Genomic DNA, 20,273 nt, shown 5'->3' on the forward strand with positions numbered 1-20,273 from the left:
ATGAAGTAAGGAAGAAATAAAATTAATACAAAGCATACAAGTGGTGTAATGGTTAGCACTGTCGCCTCACAGCAAGAAGGTTCTGGGCTCGTCGGCCGCTGGGTTCGAGGGCCTTTCTGTGTGGGTTTCCTCCCACAGTCCAAAGATATGCAGGTTAGGTTAAATTGGTGGCTCTAAATTGACCGTGAATGTCTGTGTGTGTGTCAGCCCTGCGATGACCTGGCGACTTGTCCAGGGTGTACCCTGCCTCTCGCTCATGGTCAGCTGGGATAGGCTCCAGCTTGCCCCCTGCGACCCCACACAGGATACGCGGTTACAGATAAAACAAAAAGAAAAGGGGGATTGGAGACAGAAATTCAAAAGAAAAAACGGGGGAGACAAAGAAAGGTAAAATGAGAAAGGAAAGGAGAAGACAATGGGTGCATCTGAAAAACTTTAATCTGTGATTCCTTGATGCTTTCATCTTGCATCCTTCAGACCTGGAAATCCACCGCAGTCTACCATCTTTAAGGAAGTACAAATTCTTAAAATACTCAGACGTTTGGCAAAACGTTTCTCTTTGGATCACAGACGCCACTATTTTTGTATAATAGCACATCCTGAAGCATGTTATTCCTTACATATTTGATCCATGATGGCAGGTGTTGAACCTGTAAAAATGTGTTGTCTTTCAACATGTGTGTGGGCAGAAATACCCATCATACATCATATACATCACTAGATAAGTGGACATCAAATATCCACTTATCTAGTGATAGATAGGTCTATGTATCCATTATATATAGTTGTTAATGAAATGTGTTCATATGTGCATCATCGACACCATCAGTTTAACTAAAGCAGTCCAGTCAAGGAAATAAATCCCCATCTAGAATTTTAGTCTGGAGTGTGGCGTTCTAGTTACTGAGTCAGATACAACTTTACCAATTTGTGTCTCTGAAAAACACCAAGATCCCATTTTCAAATTTCCTCCAAAAACAAGGTGCTGTTCATGGCCGCCCAGCAGGAAGTCTAGTGCTGCTTTGCAGCTCATTTTTTAACAGTCGCACAAATCCAAGTCACAGACGTGAGGCGTTACGGAGTAGGAGAAAGCCCCACAGGTGGCGGCGTGACAATGTTTTTGAAAATGTTGAAAAAGACAGAGTCAGAGATTCACTTCACATTTTAATAGAATTTATCCCATAGTTTCTGTAAGTCAAGAACATCTACAAACAGCAGAATGGCAGAACATGTGATCTGGGGGTCAAGTCACCCTTTTCAAGAGGTTACAGAGTTATTGCAAACTGAAGAAGTGAAACACAGAGCACAAAGTTTTCGGCAAAAACTGCCTGTGATCTCGGTGAAACAATCAACGGCATCGAGTGAGCAACAGTGCGTTTGAATACAGATGACAAGAGAAGCTGAGGAGCGACTGTCTCACATCAGAGACCAGTCGAGTCCTGCTTGTAAGTTGAAAATATGGAGGAATGTAACATGGAGTCTTAGAAAATCCCCACTCTGAAGCTGTGAGAGAGAGAAATCAAAGAACAGAGAGCAGGGGAAGCAGATGTGGCCATTTCTTTTTAGGTTTAGGGGAACTAGGAAGCATTTTATGACCGCCCACTTTTCTACCATTTTATGAGCCAAATGTTGAAATTTCCAGTGAGGAGTTTTACCTTCTGTGTCTACACCATAAATATACATATAAGAGACCTAGATAGCTGATCCTTCACGACATCATTCTATCTACCGCTACATAAAACACTTGGCCGCTACGTTGGGACTCCATTTCTGCACTTTTTTTCCTCCAGAACACTAAATTTAAGTGCTGTGTCGAGATCTTTAAAACGTGACTTCAGGTAAACGTTATTTTAAAGTCACGAGCCACTTTTTAACTTGTGTACAGTGTCTAAAGTTAGCGAATGCTCCATTTGTCTGAGCAGTCCCAGCTCAGAAAGACAGACAGACATATTTTGCCATTTTCACGAGTGCATACGACACTACCGTTGTATTACAGACTTGGGTAATTGTAAGACTTTTTTTTTTGTTTTCCAAGCAAGTAAGCGTATCGTTATATAAATAATCATTTATTATATTCAGAAAATGCAAAGAACAATGCATTTATTATGGTATTTATACATAAGGCATTTTAAAGTCAGTAAAATTCAATGCAAGTCTATGGAGTACTTCGGGGAGTGTTCCCTCAGTAGTGCATACTCCACTTTGTTGCTTATCTAGGGCTTTATGAATGTAATCTATGGTGCACACAGAGATAATTATAAACATGCATGCACAAGATGGCAGATAAATGCTTTATGACAACGTTTAATTAGCATTAGCATTAATAAAGTAACTCCCATTCAGTTAATATGGCAAATAAACAGGAAATATCCAATTTGGAAAATATCCCCCCCAACAATAATTTTAAAACACACCACAAATTTCAGGATTTATTTCAATAGTCGTCTGTTGATATGGGGAAGATATGACAATGCCTCCATGCACATGACATCACTGCTTCCTGGTCCAGCAGCAATTTCCTGCTAGAACTGATTTAGATGGCTGAGAGATAGCTCATCTTTCGTGGAACAATAAGGTTCTAGGATCTGAAACCAGCACTGTTGGTCATCTCGTAAGCCAGATTACATGGTGCTGGTTTTGGATCTAGAACTAACCACGCCCATGCAGCACCTGCTTTTAGCAGAGGGATAAGAAAATGGAGAAAAGAGGATCTCTCAAACAGCTCTGAGCTCGATGGGGAAAATTCGACATAACACTGCCTTATTCAGAAACTCTTTGGTTTGCCAGGCTGTCCGTCACCATCTTCTAATGGAGTGTGTGTACGTGCATGTGTGTGTGTGGGTTGGGGGGAGACTAAAATGCACCATCCAAGTGAGAAACAGACAGAAAGAAGTATAAAATGATATAGGACATACCTAATGTATATGACACTATAGGACTCTATAATGTATAGCTCTATAAATGAGCAGGGCTTATGGTATGTACACCATGTGTGTGTATTATGGGTGTGATTCAAAGCCTCTCAGACTTTTGTAGCACCTTGAGAAAGCCTGAACACAACTTTAATGCTAACTGTATGCAGGGTTTTACAACCTACACGGTTTCACACAAAAAAAGGTAACCTGTGCCTCTATTCTTAATGAACTGTTCACCAAAATGGTAAGTACAATAGAAACTAGGGATGCACCGATGACACAGAGGATCAGTATCATGCTGATGTTGACCTGAATGGTGTCAGATTTATATTTGTGCATGAATGTACAATACTGACCGTCAATTTCCATTTTGGTATTCACAACGGCTTCTAATTTCGGATCGCTGTTCTATTCAAGGAACGCTTCAGGGAAAAATCAAAAACGTACGCATCGTTCCACCTCGAGTGTGTTTCGTGTCCAATAATTTCTTATTTAGCTGGGTGCTGGGGCGACCAAGCTGACGCAAGTCTATCTCGCACAAAAAAAAAAAAAAAAAACAGAAAAAAGTTCACCTTATCAGCAGGAGATCATGACTTCAAATCCAAAGAATGCTGTGGTTGCGAGTCCAAGAGAGCAAAACTGGTTGTACTCTCTGGGTGGGACAGATGGTGTACTCGGTCTCCACTCACTCACAGTGACACGAGCCAATCAGAAGCATCTGTGAGCTCATGTATGCAGAAGAGGGCAGATAGCGCTTTCCTCAGTGTGTTGCGAGATACAGAACGAGCAGCAGAAACATTATATTGGGTGAGACACGTCTTTGCTAATTGATTAGGGGTGAAATTGTGGACATCTTTAGGTCCTTAAGTACATCAATATCTCAAAGACGATAGCGACGAGTCGTGCGTCCTTACGGGGCAAACGGCTTTTGGGATATCAGAATCAGCATCATATCGGAATATGAGATTGGTGCATCCCGACTAGAAATGATAACAGCAAAAAGACTGCGATAGTAATAAAAGTAGACAAAGTGAACAGTAAAGCTCATAGATAATCAAGTCTACACTTTTTTTTTTTAACGAAGTCTGCTACAAAACAAGCCCAGACACCCAGCACTGAAAGTACACCATGACATATCGATTATAAGCGTTAACAAGAATTCTTAAACACATCACCTCTACACCGACTCTCAGGCATAAGAGTGGAGCATCTAACGGCGCTGTATTTGCTTTATACAAATAATAAATCTATGTGTCAAAGACGTTTAAATACTTGAGTTAAACCCCGATTTAACCCCCCACCCCACCGAAATCCTCAACCACCTGCCCCTTCAAAACACAGAGAAAAAAAAAATCCTGTACAGGAACAGACTGTCCATTTGCACTGTCCAATTCATTAGCATATAGGTATGTGTGTGTGTGTTGTGGCTCAACTTAGAAAAATACTTCAAACTGGATTGATAGGCTTCAGTATAAAGTGTGTTGCACATTAATCAGTCCAAAAAACGTGTCCATTTTTCTCTCCATGAGCGAGAGAACGTACAAGGGATGAGAAAGGATTTAATGCATGAGGGACAGTGGCCCTGGACACCCAGAAAGCACGCGCGCATACACACACACTCACTCACTCTCTCTTCCTATGGCCTGACCATATGTAGTGGTCAGGGTTTAAAAAAAGAAAAGAAAAGAACAGCAAGAGAGTAAACAAACATGCAGTAGGTTGTCCTCAGAGTGCGTATCAGCACTAATACATGGAGCCCTGAGCCTGCTCGCTGTCCTCTGGAGGGAAGTCCGAGTTGAGCAGAGACTCCATGTAGGCGATGTAGCTCGAGCTGTGTGTGTAGCTCTCATCAGTGGGTACCGCGGTGGAATTGGGTACTGACTGGGTAGAGAGGCAGGGAGCTGCGCTGGTACCGGTGTTAACACTGAAGCCTGAGTAAGGGTTGACACTGGAGCTCCCCTGCTGCAGGACAGGGGCATCGAGGGACTCCATAGCTGCCGTGGTGGGAGGAACGGGCAAACGCGGACGCTTTGCGGCCTGGGGCTCGTCACCTGCTTTGTCCTGAGACTCACCAGTGTTCACGGTTGCCTGTGGAACACAGCAAATGAGAGCAAAATATCAAGAACTCTCTGCAGGCTGCAAAGCAATTTCAGAACAGCCAACCTTAGGAGAACAACAACAACTTTATTCATCACACGCTTGTGAAATTCCTCTCTGCATTTAACCCATATGAAGCAGTGAACACACGCACATGAGCAATGAGCGCACACACATACCCAGAGCAGTGGGCAGCTGTGCTAACAGCGCCCAGGGAGCAGTTGGGAGTTAGGTGCGCCTCACAAGGGCACCTCAGGCCCATATTAACCTAACCTGCATGTCTTTGGACTGTGGGGGAAACCGGAGCACCCGGAGGAAACCCACGCAGACACGGGGAGAACATGCAAACTCCGCACAGAAAGGCCCTCGTGGTTGCTGGGCTCAAACCCAGAACCTTCTTGCTGTGAGCCGACAGTGCTGACCACTACACCACCGTGCCGCGCCAACAACAGATTCATAGGTTCCACTGAGATTTGAACTCCGACCACTGGATTCAGAGCCCAGAGTGCTAACCATTACAATCAATCGAGAAGAATAACAAGTAGTAAAAATGCAGTAAACAGTTTTAAAAAATTTATATATCATACTTTTAGTAATTGTCTAATTTCCCCTCATAGAACTCATGAAATGGTTCCACATGGCTGAAAACCAAAAGTGCCATGCGTGTGGTATTTTGTCTGTGCGTGTGTGCGTTTTTGTTAATTTCCTTCTCATCCATCACTCCGTGTTGTATCTGTGCCTTAAAAAGCTTAATTGAGTAGAAAAATTAATGAGTCTATAGGGGGCATTTGTTTTTGGAGGTAGTGTGCACTCTGTTGCCTATATCTAATCATTTTTCACCCAATTCCATGATTATTCTGTAATTTAGACTCGGCAGTTTGATAGGACAGTTTAACAAGTCAGCCCGCTTCTTATTTATAAGAGCGCTCATGTGATCTGTGCTCGCTGCCAGTGGGAGACTCCAGAGCACAAGGACAACCTAACTTCTTGCTCTTTGATATATTATTGTTTTAAATTGAAGCATATAATTTTTTTTTTTTTTATCTTTTTTGGCCTGAAGCATTGTTATTTCAGCTTTTTGTCTTTGCAAATCAGCCACAATGTATTAATTTGCAGATACAAGAAACAAAAACACGTGCACATATTTCATGAATATTAGCATTAAGAGTCGGTGGAGATGAATTAAAAGTTTACCAGACGAGACAGCACTCTCTTAGGCAGGTCCTGATTGAGGGAATGAATCTCACTCTGCTTCAACAACAGCTGGGTCTCATCCTGAAACTCCACCTGAGAGAGAGAGAGAGAGAGAGAGAGAGAGAGAGATGTGAGCTTTCCAAATCTTGGGTCCACAGGGGCAGACCTCAGGTTAACTTGTGTGTAAATCTGAAAAAGTGGACACTGGTGATGTTGCATGATGGGTATGGCCGATCATGTTCCTAGTAATGCTGTCTGGAAAATGGCAAAAACGTGTCCACCCTGATACTCTCTCTCTCTCTCTCTCTCTCTCTTTTGCCTAAGGCGACATTCTTTTAGCAGTGTGCCTGCGAATGTGTCCTTGGCCACATGAAGGACCACCTGCTCAAGTGACGTTCACTGCGCAAGCAGAACAAACTCATTCGCACACCAGCAGCCTCATATTAAAGTGTGATACCAGGCACGAATACTAAAAGCTTTCATTTCTGGCAGATTAGGCACCAGAGTTTATGCTAGACTTTATTTGTGAACTAATATGGCTGTTAATATTCGAGAACTCCGGCCATATAGAACAACTACCAGGCATACAATATATAATATATACTGTATAATATATTGTATAGAACAGCCTACTTTTAAACAGCAATAAAACACAAACACTATGATCAAATAAATATACTTTATTATTAAACGTAGCCAAGCATGACTGAACTCTTTGCAACCTCAACAATTAAAAAAAAAAAACCCACACACAACTAGCCTTGTTACTGTTAATTAAATTGAGACATTTAAATAATATTGGCTGGCTTTTATTTTGCGGTCTATCAGATATATTCCATTCAGCTAGCATGCTATGGAATGGAATATATCTGATAGCATGCTAGCTGAATGGAATATATCTGATAGACCACAAAAAAAAAGCCAGCCAATATTATTATTAGGGCCCGAGCCCGAATGGGCGAAGGCCCTATTGATCTTGTAAGAGTTCACTATTCTTCTTCTTCTTCTTTATTTTTCTCCGCTGTTGGGCCATTTTCGGGGCGCTTGCTATGGGCGAAAACGCACGAAATTTGGCACCAGTTCCGAGAATTGCCACCGCTACTCAGAACCAAAAGCCCAAACTTGGCCGGGGCTCAGGGCCTCTATAGCGCCCCCTAAGTCGTTGTGATTTTGGCCTCCCGCATTAAGGTGCCTGGTTGCCATGTAGTTTGTAGTACTGGCATGCCATTTGGTACGCATATGTATCTCACTAAGCCGGACAAAAATGTAATGCCAATGCATTAGCCACGCCCAACAGGAAGTGAGGTAATTTCACTTTTGTGCGAAATGCATGGCCACGAAGACGGCGCAACTCCTCCTAGACCGTTCATGGGAATGTCACCAAAATTGATACACATCATCTACAGACATGGCTGACAAAAGTTACTAAATACGTTTCACGTAGGATAAACCGTTCAGAAGTTATACGTCAATCAATTTTCAATGCACAATTTTACATGCTTAAAAATTCATAAATCTTCTAGTTGCTCAAAACTGCTCATACTTCACACGCAACTCACTCATTGGGCTTCTGACATGTTACCCAATTTCTGTGATATTTCGCCACTGGGGGCGCTATTTTTGGGCAAAAAATCCAATCTTTCCTCAAATTTGGTCAAACTTCACGGCCACCCTCTTACTACCTCCCATGTCATGTATACCACATTTTGGGAATTTTCGTCCATGGGGGGCGCTGTTTTTGGCCCACGCAATTGCTCCAAAACGGGTTTTTGGTAAATAATTCCATAATGCTTTTCCTTCACACCACTACCTTGTGATAGTACGTTGCTGTTGTAGACACTTATTTTTCCAACTCATAATCACTCATGTACGGCATAGCACCACCTACTGACATGGGAGAAACCAAAAAATTTATTCTTCAAAAATCTATATCTCATCTTCTATTTACTCAATTGTCATCAAACTTCATACGCAAACTCTTCATAGCTCACCTGACATATACACCAACTTTTGTGCACTTTCGTCCCTGGGGGTGCTGGTTATGGCAAAAATGATATTGCAGCTTCTGATTTGTCAAACTTGGCAAGCAAACTCTTTACAAGACCCTTATTGGGGCGCTTGCCATGGTCGACAACGCACGAAATTTGGCTCCTTTTTCTTAGACTGCCACCGCTACTGAGAACCAGAAGCCCAGATCCAGGCGGGCCTCAGGGCCTCTATAGCGCCCCCTAACGTGTTGTGATTTTTGCCTCTAGCATTAAGGTGCCTGCTTGGCATATAGTTTCTAGCTATTATTATTATTATGAGGGCCCGAGCACCGTCCAGTGCGAGACCCTTTTGTTTTTGAAGGATTATTATTATTATTATTAGGCCCCGAGCACCGTACAGTGCGAGACCCTATTGTTGCCATGTGTCCAATTCTGTGCTTTGTTGCCATTGTGGGAGTAATGTCTCTTGCCAAAGAAGCTGTGGAAGGTATTTCGCGGGGACGCATGCCCCCGCCCCCCTTGGCCGCTGGCGCGAGGGCCCGTCAAAGCCGCTTGCGGCTTTAATTATTATTATCATTATACACACTCTTCATATCAGCATTCTCAAAGGCCGACACTAGCTTACCCGCGACTCGGTGCTGTTAGCGTGGCAGTCCTGTTACCTTCCAGCCGGTGTAGTGTTAGCGAAGGCCAATGCTAGCGCAGTCAAGCCGAATATTTTTTTTTCCCCGTGTAATTTACTTTGTTACTTTTAAAGATCATAGGCAACAGCTTTCAATTTATGCACATTTGAGACTTTATATGTTTAAAAAAAAAACCTGCAATTTTCTTCTGGTCCCAAGAAGTATTGTTAATAAGTAATAATTAAAATAAAGTTAGCACGGATCGCAGCGAATTTCTGCTTGGCGATTTTCTTGACCACTCGGCGCGTGACGTCATTCAAGACAAACAAACCACCTGAGTTGAGTCCACTTCCATTTACTTGCATTGCCGTTCGGCTTGAGTGCAGATGTGCTTTCGGGAATTTCCAAAGAAAACCCATGCTTTATTGTTGTGCAGTGAACTGTAACAACGGGACCGGTTCAGGAAGAAGTTTTTACCTTTTTCCGAGAGAGCAGAAGAGGCGGAGCGAGAGAGTTGGCTTTTTCCGAAAGAGGCGGAGCGAGAGGGTTGGCTTTTTCCGAAAGAGAAGAGGCGGAGCGAGAGGGTTGGCTTTTTCCGAAAAAGGAAAAGAGGCAGAGCGAGAGGGTTGGCTTTTTCCGAAAGGGAAGACGAGGCAGAGAGAGTGGATTGTGCGCATGAAGCCAGAGAGTTGGCAGCCAGGTAAATACGCCACTCTGTGCTCTGATCACTTCAACGACGATTCATTTTTGAAGAATCCCCATCTGTTGAAGAGTTTAGGTGTCAGTGATGGACAGAAAAGGCTCAAACCTGATGCTGTACCGACAAAATTTGAGCACAAAATTAAGCAGTCAAAGAAGAAACGGACCAGCAACGCTCAAGCAAAAAGGAGAAAATTGGAGGTAAACATTTTTACCTTTTTCATTTAAATGCTCGGTAATTGGAAAAAAAAAAAGTCACTGATAGACGAGATGTCAGGCCCGATATATTGACACCGGGAAATACCACGGATGGCAGGCTAACAAGGCCTACCAGCGCACTGTCAAGTAATCGTTACCTACATCCACTATGGCTTTGCAACGGCCATAGGATCATACATATATGGTTTCACCTCTCGATATTCAATTTGGAGAGTTCCTCCTTCAAAATCGCTATCAGACATTTTACACAACCTTTCACGACCAAAGTCCGTACACGTGTGCTCGGTTCACAAGTAAACACAGAACTGCTCCCAGTCTGTTTGCCTTGAATGACGTCACGATGACTGTCCCCTGGCTGTAAAAGTACGCATGAGAGAGATGTAAACAAACCTTCGGAACTTGCGCAAACCAGTATATTTTAACCGTTTTATTCAATTTTAGGGTGCAAATTAGACACCAGGAAGATTGAATTCGTTTTTTGGGTCGTTCTTCTAGACAATAAAGTTGATATTCTATGTTCCACCTCCGACCCTTGCCTATGACCTTTAAAATCAACACCAACAACTACACACAACGGCGTGACCTGGCAGCCAAAATTCTCTCAAAATTTTCCTTTTTTAACAAAGCAAACCTGGCGGCCATGTTTGTTTACAAATTGTCACGGTTACTCGCTAGCATGGAAGTTTTACATCTCCGATGTGTCTCTTTTCCAGTTTTTTGATGTCCGTTGGTATGTTTTTCTCTTGTACGGTAGATAGGCAGGAAGAATAACTAATGAAGTCTTGGTAGCCTTTCGGGTGTTCAGTGCGTCTTTAGTTTCAGTTTATTTATTTAGTGCTTAATCCTAGCAGTAGCACTGGATTAGCCTTGTCTTCTCTCTTTCCCAGCCAACAAAGAAATGATTGTGCGTATGCGCAGCAGAAAAGTCTTGCCATTGGATCTTCACGTGTGACATCGTGTTGTTTTGACAACGTGCAATATTACACGCTCATTCTCCATTGGGGAGAGTGCCGTAATACATGTACGATAAGTGATATGATAACAGCATTGCATGCCATCAAAAACCCATTAGAAGGGAATAGAATACATGTGTTATTTACCAGCTGGGAGGTTCACAGCTTTCGCTGTGAACATTGTCGTTATCACTATCCATGCTATAAAATTAATGCTATTCTCCTGAGAAATGAGAAAATAAATGTTGACAGAAATTGCTACTACATTTGTTGTTGTTGTGAACGAGCAAGTCGCCAGAGGTCCGTATCGTAGGATATGGACCCGCTTGCCAGCCAATCAGAGCACAGGATTTGATGAAAACCAGACCGCGAAAAAAACAAGTGTTATTTACCAGCAGGTCGGTCCGTATCGTGAAATACCGTGACCGAGGTCTTGAAAGTACTGAGCGAGGCCCTCTGGGCTGAGGTCAGTATTCAAGGCCGAGGTCACGGTATTTCACCATACGGACCGACCTCAAGCTGGTAAATAATATATTTATTTTTTCTTTACCAAATTCTAACAGAAAACGAGAGCGCCCGAAAGGGAAAACCGAGCCGAGCCGCCATTTTGAATCCTCATTCATGGCTGTAATGCAAATGGCTTCCTCCTCGGTATACAAGTGCACTTCCATGGCAGGGAAAAAAAAAAATACATTTTGCCACCTATGTAGTCCCCTATTTATACAAATAGGAGTCATTCAGGATTCAGCCATGTTTTTGCTCGGCGTTAGCAACAGTTACAGGTTTTCAGCTTTCTCCTGAAATGTTTTATTTTATTTCGTCTTCCTCAGGGTAGTAAAACTCGCTTTCGCTGTGAAGACTGTCGTTATCACTATCCATGCTGTAAAATTAATGCTATTCTCCTGAGAAATGCGAAAATAAATGTTGACAAAAATTGCTACCATGTTTTTTGTTGTCATGAACAAACGAGTCGCCAGAGGTCCGTAACGTAGGATTCAGACCCGCTCGTCAGCCAATCAGAGCGCAGGATTTGATGGAAACCGGACCGCGAAAAAAATAAATATGTTTATTCCATGGAAAAAGTGTCCTGTACGTATAATATTCGATATTAAATGCATGTCATTTTTAGTGGTCACATCTTGACACTTTTTTTTTTTAATAGTCTTGCTGGCCTCAGCTGTAGCACTTGCATCATCACTTTTTTGTCCGTTTTGACATTTCAGAGCTGAGGCAAATTGTCAGGCTATTGCTATGTAGTGCACAGGGTGAGCTATTGGCTATTGAGCTCGAGCAGCACTTTCAGTCACCTGACCAACCACTCCGAGATTCTCACTGTCGTAACAGCAGAGGCAAAACCAAACTTGCATAATACAAGGTTTTATTTACGTTGTATTGGCAACATACTTTATAGGTCACACAGTATTAGCTATTTAATATGCTATTAATTAATTTATTTGGCATATTATCCAACAGACATTTTTGCCATTTATATTTTCATCTACTGGACAACTACACATGATGCGCACTAAAAACTAGCATGCACCAGCTAACAAACAATACTAGGCACAGGACATGCATCGTTTCCTCCTGCTGATTAAAAACGGCACATTTGGTCTTTGCAACTGGAAATGACCGACATGTTTATTCGCATCTAGAGCAGGAAAGTGAGATACGATCACAAGTAGTCACTCGATACGCATGTGGAGACAATGCCAGGTATGAACAAACATCTGTCCTGATCACCCAGTACACATGTGAATACCAGATGTGAACAGAGCTTCTGTCAGACACAAACACACCAACCTGCTGTGTTCACCATCACCACCGCCAAATACATCATAAACCTGTGTACAAGCTCCACAACACTGCTTCACTCCTCAGGAGGAACAACCTGGGTTAAATCGTCCAATAAGACACAAGATGCGGGGGAGGAGTGGGGTTTACCTGGTAAAATCTGTGCACATGTTCCTTGACGAAGGAGGCGTTAAGAACACGTCCATCTATCGTGTTTATGACCATCAGCTCACCAAGTTCAGGAGGGCCGTTATGCAAACAGTCATGACTCTGAGTTTGGGGGGGGGGACAGAAAGGGAAAGAAGGGAAAAGAGAAGGAAAAAAGTTTTGTATTTCTTGTGATTTTATGGCACGGATGTCTGTAAATCCTCAAACACAATCTCGCTAAAATGGTTCTCCATTTCGAATAAACCCCTTCTGTACACACCAGCACATTCTCAGGGTAGACGTTATCGCAGTAGGAGCCGTCATCAAAGTTGACCTCATAGTAAGTCTGTGAGCCGATGCCAATGACGGTGCAGCGATAAAACCAGCCGTCGCTGCTCCTGCCGATGGCCTGCTGACCCAGAGACAGTTCACGCGAGGTCGCCTTCACCTGCTGCACAGACGCATCACGACACGCACTGTCAAATCTCTGAACAAAAAAACAAACAAACAAAAACTGATTACTGAGTCACATTTCCATAATCCATTTGTGCACCTTCCACCTCAGCACACTGATGACATGACCGTGGACAGATATGTGAATATAAAGAAACTAAGCTTTTTAATCTTAAAAAAAAAAAAAAGTGAAATTTTAAAATCCGGGAAATGAAATTATAAAATTTCCCAAAGTATAAACGAACTGCTCACAAGCCTCTTGCTCACAATTTATAGGAAGAGTTTACGTGTTTTCTTCTTACCTTCACGTTGATCTGTTTGTGCTTGTGACAGGTGACGGACACGACGTACGGCCAGTCTGCGGGCTTCATCACCACACCAGCCAGGTGCGCGCAGGTGACATGGAAGGAGGTGGAGCAGTTCTCGTACGAACACTGGATACACGCCCCGCAGATCTGCTTCGTGGTCTTGTAGCAGATGATGCACTTCTGTAAGCAGACAAAGAGAAACACAGTTTAAAAAATAGAACAAAATAATTTAATAAAAAGGTTGGGGCAGCCTGCCAGGTCAAAACATAAATAAATAAATAAATAAATAAGACATTTTTCTCCTCACCATCCTGAACTACATTAGTACACAGTCACACTTCATTATTGGAAATGGAAAATGATGGCTTGGGTATTTTTTTTTTTGGTTTAATTTACTCAGCAAAGAACTAGAAAATTTGATTTTCCCTTTCCTACAACCCCCCCCCCCCACACACACACACACACACATTTTTTTAAAATTACTTACAATAGCATATGATTGACTTTTTCTAAATCTTCACAGTGTGTTTATAAATTAAAAACTCAAAATTCAAGTTTAAAATCTTTCGTATGTAAAATAATTTTGTCCTCAATTTATTTATATATATATATTATATATATATATATATATATATATATATATAAAAAACCCTAGATATACTGTTCACTAGGATTTTGTGTAGAACGCATGTAAGGATATATAAAGACACCCGGTGCATTGAGAAGGACAAATCACCTGAAATCATGGTTCTCAAAATGAGCATGGATTAAAGCAAAAAAAATTATTTGACTGAAAATTTACCGGGGGGGTGGGGGGGTGTTATGGGTGGATTTCGATGAAATTCTGAGAATGATTAACTTAGAACTGATAACTTTATTATCAATTAATTAATGGATTAATATATTCAATTTATTGCACTCTCTTTCCATTGCTTGTGTATATTATTTTTTTGTGGCAAACCACACAAATGCAAGCGCCTGGAATGTTTAGTTTTTTGCACCATGAACTAAATGGCTTTCCGTTTTCGCCCATTTCGTACAGCCAAGCCCACCTCCACTTGTTTTTTACACCTTTATCGATGGCAGACACATCAGTGCCTTCTTTCATGTAAAGCGCATCCATGCTGCCGAAACCGAAAGCAGAATGACATGCTCCTCTGTGCTCGACGTCAATATAGAAAAAAGTTTGGATCTTTGCTTAAATTAAAATTGTGATTTGACCTTACTTTGTGTTGAATACAACTTCAAAAACAATTCAAGATTTTATTAAGAGAAATATTGTGGCCAACACGAGTGTTAAATTACCTAAAAGATCGCGTGAAGTTGGCTGCTATCGACTTTGCGTTCGTTCTCATTTTCCTCCATCATTTCATAGGCCAGAAACAGATGTTTTGACGTAATTTAACTTAGTAGGCTATGATTATTATTTAACCGTAGTCTTCTAGACATTTTGACTGTTTGGGGCATTGAACGCTGGTGTATGATTTTTAGGGAATAAAGTTTAGCGCATGTCGGAACATCATTGCGCTCGCAGCCTCCAACTCCTCAAACGCCCTTTAAATTGTGATATAACGTAGGCTATAAGGCACGGTTCTAACATACCTTACACATTGGCCTAACGAAAATAATAATTGTTGGGGCGTCTGCTGATTTGTTAGCTATAAATTTAGGTCTAATTACTTCTGACAGTCTGCAAGCATTGAACCGTCAGGTCTTCAAGTCTGGCTGAAGCAGAGGAGCGGGCTTTCCGGGGTTTATTTTTTTGTTTTTTTTTAACATGCTCTATATTTCTATATGTCCAGGTTTGAACCAAGTCATTTTGGCAAGATTTAATTTAATACAAAACAGAAATGGTCAGACACAAGCACGCCAAGCACATGGGAATGTATTTTGCCAATTTTGACAGCGCATGTTTTTTTAATGCCGCACCGTAGACAGCGAACGTTTAAACATGATCAAACATAGGAAATGAACGACACAAAGCATGGCTCAAAAACAAAAAAGTTAAATAAACCCTGCTGATGGTGTTGCAACACATCAGTGTTATTATAACCCAATCTCTACCCAACCACCCGGCATTTTAATTCTCCTCGGATCAGCACCGACCTCACATTTGGCCTTGGGAGAGTTCAGTTGACGGAAATCCGTCACACGACGGAAAACTTTAATCCATGAATGAGGTCTGTGCAGCATAACCACGTGGGTTGGGATTTTTTTTTTATTATTATTTTTTTTTTAATTTAGTCACAGTGGAGGAAAATGCAACACACCACTATCAAAGCTATTCCAGGTTTTTCATAGTTATCAGCCAGCTTGACCAGTCAATAGGACTAAATGGGTTTAATCCAAACTTCTGTCTCAAACGCCTATAAATATCTAATTTACCATAAAAGCATTGCGCATCTGTACAGTATATAAATTTGCCAAGAGACCACAGTGCCAGCTACTTGCTTTTTTTTTTAAATTCGTTCACAAAACTTAAATGCTGCATTCAATAAAAACTCCGCATTTCCATCCTCCGACTAGAAAAAAACAAAGAGGAGAAAAAACACACTCATCTCGCTCAGCAAGTGACGTCAACAAAACTTGTCTGCTCACAGCATCAGCAGTAAACAAAGCAGTACCTTATTTTTTTTTTTAGACTTTATCTCAAGTATTTGCTTTAGATCAAATCAGCATGTACGCAGACGGACATATCCGCTTGTTAAATCTAGAACACTCTTCAGTTCACTGTTTTGAGGAAGAAAATATCCACCACTTACAGTTAGCTGGTTAGATTGTTGTGAACAAAAATGAATTTGGAGGCATCCATGGTTTTTCCCCCTCACAACATAGTTTGAAAATGACGAAATTCTGAGTTCGACTTTTCTCATCTGAGGCAAGTCCAGTGCAGGATAATTCTACGTGTTGTGATGACAGCCGCCAGTAAAATGGAAGCCAAATGAGAAAACATACTATTCGTGATATTTCGGCAGTTTGTGATGATTTTAAAAAGTGTCAATCAACTATTGATTTTAAAATATCAAGATTTTTTTTATGTTTTTTTTTTTTTTCCCCTTCCAGAAAATGGGCACTTGGTCCATTTAACTCTTTACACCTTAAAGCAGTTGCTACAGCTACCCTTGTATATACTGTTCACCCTTGGAACATATTTACAAGAAAAAACGTCTAAAGACAAGGTTTTAGACAAGGCGCCATATGTCGTCATTATGGGATACACACGGGGTCGTCATACGTCGTCATTAAGGGGTAAAGAGTTAAAAGCAAACCTGGCAGCAAAATTCATTTCCATTTTATGGCCTGCATTATGTGCAGACATTACGCAGCTGGTGTGGGTTTTTCCTCAGAAATATTTTAGTGCTCAGAGTAATGAAATGACCTCAAAATGAGTGCAAATAAGATATTGTGTAAATCGGAAATGGATAACAGTTTAAAACTGCTGTCAGGAGATGAACATTGATGCCCGTCCACGTAGGTGTGGCTTCTTTCTGTTCAACCCACATCCCCCCGCTGACCTGCGATTATTGATGATCGTAAAACTGCTTTATGAATTTATCAATACTCCATTTCAACTCTCAATCGCCCAGCACACTTTCAGCAGAGCGCTGCAGCAGAAACTATGAGGAAACGATGAGCGCGGTGATGGATAGACACTGATGTCTCATATTTGTACTTGTATACGCACACACCAAAGAGGTCTTCATTTTAGCTAATGAACAGCTTTAATATATTCACTTACTATAAGCAAAAAAACCTCGAGTAAGTTTTAATCTGACGGTACTTTGAAGTATATGAAGCAACAAGGGATAACAAATCAACCACTGATGCTCTAAGAAACATGTTTATTATTGCTATCCGGACACAGGCTTCATTGCATTCAATAATTAGTTTTGTGTCATTAAATGGAGAATAAATGAGTGTCCCCATTGCAAATATAAGGGCTGGCCCATTTCTCCTCCAAACCAGATCTTCAGATTGTATTAGTCTGTATTAGTTGCTCAGAATACAGAATTAAATATTTATAATCCGAGATGAATTCATAACTTATTTAACTGAAGACTAATTTACTAAAACGTGACATGTATACCACTTAGCAAAACTTCAGCGTCTGGACCTGGTGGCGTTTTTCCAAAATCACATTACAGGAAATCAATTAGAATTGTATTAAAGTTCAATTTATGTTGATTGCGGTGGGGGTTTTTTTTGGACTCTAAACATTCCCTGATTTAATTACTGTCTACATGAAGGGCATATGCAAGCAAGAAGATTCTCGGAATGGTTTATAGCAGGGGTCTTCAACGTTTTTCAGGCCAAGGACCCCCAAACTGATGGAGAGATGGAGCAGGGACCCCCCTACTCTATATATATATATATATATATATATATATATATATATATATATATATAAGTATAAAATTGTGCTTTCTATCAAACTGGGCCTAGTGCCATGTATAAACATAGCTACCCTGTTATTGTGCATTCAATTCTAAGCTATTCAAATAATACACAGGTTCATATATTCATGTTTTTATTTTAAACATGTGCAAGGTACAGGGTGGCCGTGCCACTGCCATTTATAAACATACATCTTGCATAAAACTCTGAGCTACTAAAATAATTCACAGATTCATGTAGAAGGGACAGTGACTCCTCAAGCCATCTATGGATGGCATACATACTCCCACATTAGTGAGACGTCTGACCCTGATGAGTAGCACACAGCTTGTCTAAGGCCAAACAAAATAATACACGTGTTTCCTGTTTCCTGGGTTTTCAAAATAGGGTAGGTAGGTAGGGGAAAAAAATGTGTTTATCCCAAAAGTTTACGACAAATTTTCTAGGGTAGGTAGGAAAGTGAGAAGTTTCCTTTGAAAACTTTTTTTTGCAAAATACTCGTTAAACGTTTGCAACTGATCCCAGAATGTGAGAACTGTGTGATTTGTTGTAGGAAACAATGCTGTAGTTACTCTATAGTTCTTCATTTGGAAATATTTTTAATTGTGAATATCTTTTGCATTGCAATAGGCTGATTTGACAAGCAAACATTTCTGTCCACTGTGTCGCTTTTTGTTCCGAGGCGAACCTCCATTTTATAGACCCTTTTCACGTGACGTCACGACAAACGCGGCCGCCATTTTGGACATGAACTACCAGTAGTCTACCACAGCCAACAACGAGGAACGACGGCGAAGCATCGAAAGGAATATAGCCATCAAAGAAAGGTTTTACTTTCAGCAAGACTTCCATCATGCCATTATATTGTTGTGCACCTGGATGTAGTAACCATCAACACACAAGGCAAGATTTATCATTTTATCGGATCCTGACAGATGCTGACCGACGGAGAAGATGGATGGTCTCTAAAATATTGGCAAAATGATGTTTATTGACGTAGCAATCGTGTGTAACGGGAAGCATTTGCATATCCGAAGTGTTGTGTTTACATCAAAGATAAAATAAACCGATATGACAACGACTGCTGCTGCCAGGTTGGGGACACAAACTAGTAGAAAGGAAGTGTGCCAACAGTGCCAACACACTTCCTTTGTGGTCGATTCTGCTTTAAGGTAAGATGCATTTAATTATTCGTCTGCTGTGGGTTTGGAATCGGTAGCCTGACCGATTCGTTCATGTTTATGGTGCCATTTGTTTGTTGACGCGTGTTGAAATGGAAGATTGGTTGTTGACATGATTTCCAGTGATGCTTTGGTGCTGCTGTGGATCAGATGTGTTGAGTAGCCTGACTGTTTGTTTTTTTTTCTTGCGTGTGGTATCATTGTTGACGCGAGGTTGTTTTTTGAACATGCCAATGCGGACACGATTTCCCCTGATGAGTTATGACTTCAGGACGCAATGCGTGTGTGGAGGTGTGGAGTCCGCGTGATATGTGCGTAAGAGAGGCTTCTCATATGTTTGGAGATCCGCGCTCTGAGACAAGCGCAAGCACCCCCCACCCCATCCCCCCAAGGGAAAAAAAGGGACCCCCCCAAAAATATCGGCATAGTTCGAACACTGGGTTGGAGAAAGTAATGGCAAATAGTGAGTGCACAAACCATAGAAGGTAAACTGTACACAGCGCCAGGGCAGTGTGATGGTACGTCTACTTTTAGATTGTGTTAGCTTATCAATGAACACACTCGTCACTCGACGAGTTTCACGTCTTTACGACGGATACTTAAATGTGTGTTAGGTATTATTGTTGCAGTCTAAGCAGTCATTGTAGCAGCTAGATGAGCGAGAACCGAAAGGGTCTGTGCCATAAACCGCTATTTCTTCATGTCCAAAATGGCGGTCGCGTTTACGAAGGTCACGTGAGTGAAAAGGGTCTATAGGCACCCGGAAGAATCGATGAAATATACTGCGAATGTGCAAGCAGTCATTTACATCCGACCCTTCGAGGAATGAACACAAGGGTGGCCAGTTTTTCTACTTAAAAATCTAAGATAATCATCACTGTAACACTAGCAAGAATACGCAGCATTGTTCAGCTATGTATTCGATTGCATCCAACGGTGACCCCTGTCTAGCAATGCCTACGAAATTTGGCTTTGCTGCGACCTTTGGTGTCCGAGTTATAAACGTTTAAAGGTGGGCTGGAGCCATGGATCAAATCAAAACTTAAGTCGCTGAGCAGCGCTTGCACGGTGGCGAATGACTGGCCGAGGCACCGTCCTACCAGGCCGTGCCCGTGCTGGTTTGAAAGGGCTGGGGTAGAGGGAGGTGCGTGTTGGTTGTCAATTTACTCCTGACGGACCTCGTGTCTTTCGGCAAATACCGAGTGGTTTATATAACATGCCCTAGCGGTTCTCGTTTGACTCACCAGGTGACTGCCAAGCAGGTAGGGTCGGGCACAAGAAATAGTTTATCGTGGTCATAAACAGTT

General features: G+C 41.6%; 1 protein-coding gene across 2 annotated transcripts in view; it reads right to left on the reverse strand.

Moving 5' to 3' along the window:
- Window positions 1-1,151: 1,151 nt before the first annotated feature.
- The window catches only part of kdm4b (lysine (K)-specific demethylase 4B), a 164,502-nt gene continuing 145,380 nt past the window's right edge, over window positions 1,152-20,273 (reverse strand). The window contains exons 18-22 of one of the 2 annotated variants that reach the window (XM_060941300.1): window positions 13,385-13,570; window positions 12,910-13,080; window positions 12,633-12,752; window positions 6,207-6,299; window positions 1,152-5,003 (exon numbers count right to left, since the gene is read on the reverse strand). In XM_060941300.1, coding sequence (XP_060797283.1) covers window positions 4,659-5,003; window positions 6,207-6,299; window positions 12,633-12,752; window positions 12,910-13,080; window positions 13,385-13,570 — 915 coding nt within the window. In that variant the 3' untranslated portion in view covers window positions 1,152-4,658. Of the gene's footprint in view, window positions 5,004-6,206; window positions 6,300-12,632; window positions 12,753-12,909; window positions 13,117-13,384; window positions 13,571-20,273 lie in introns of both variants that reach the window. The other variant, XM_060941299.1, reaches the window with a different exon arrangement.

Source organism: Neoarius graeffei, chromosome 15 (assembly GCF_027579695.1).
Source record: "Neoarius graeffei isolate fNeoGra1 chromosome 15, fNeoGra1.pri, whole genome shotgun sequence".
In the NCBI taxonomy this organism is placed as follows: domain Eukaryota; kingdom Metazoa; phylum Chordata; class Actinopteri; order Siluriformes; family Ariidae; genus Neoarius; species Neoarius graeffei.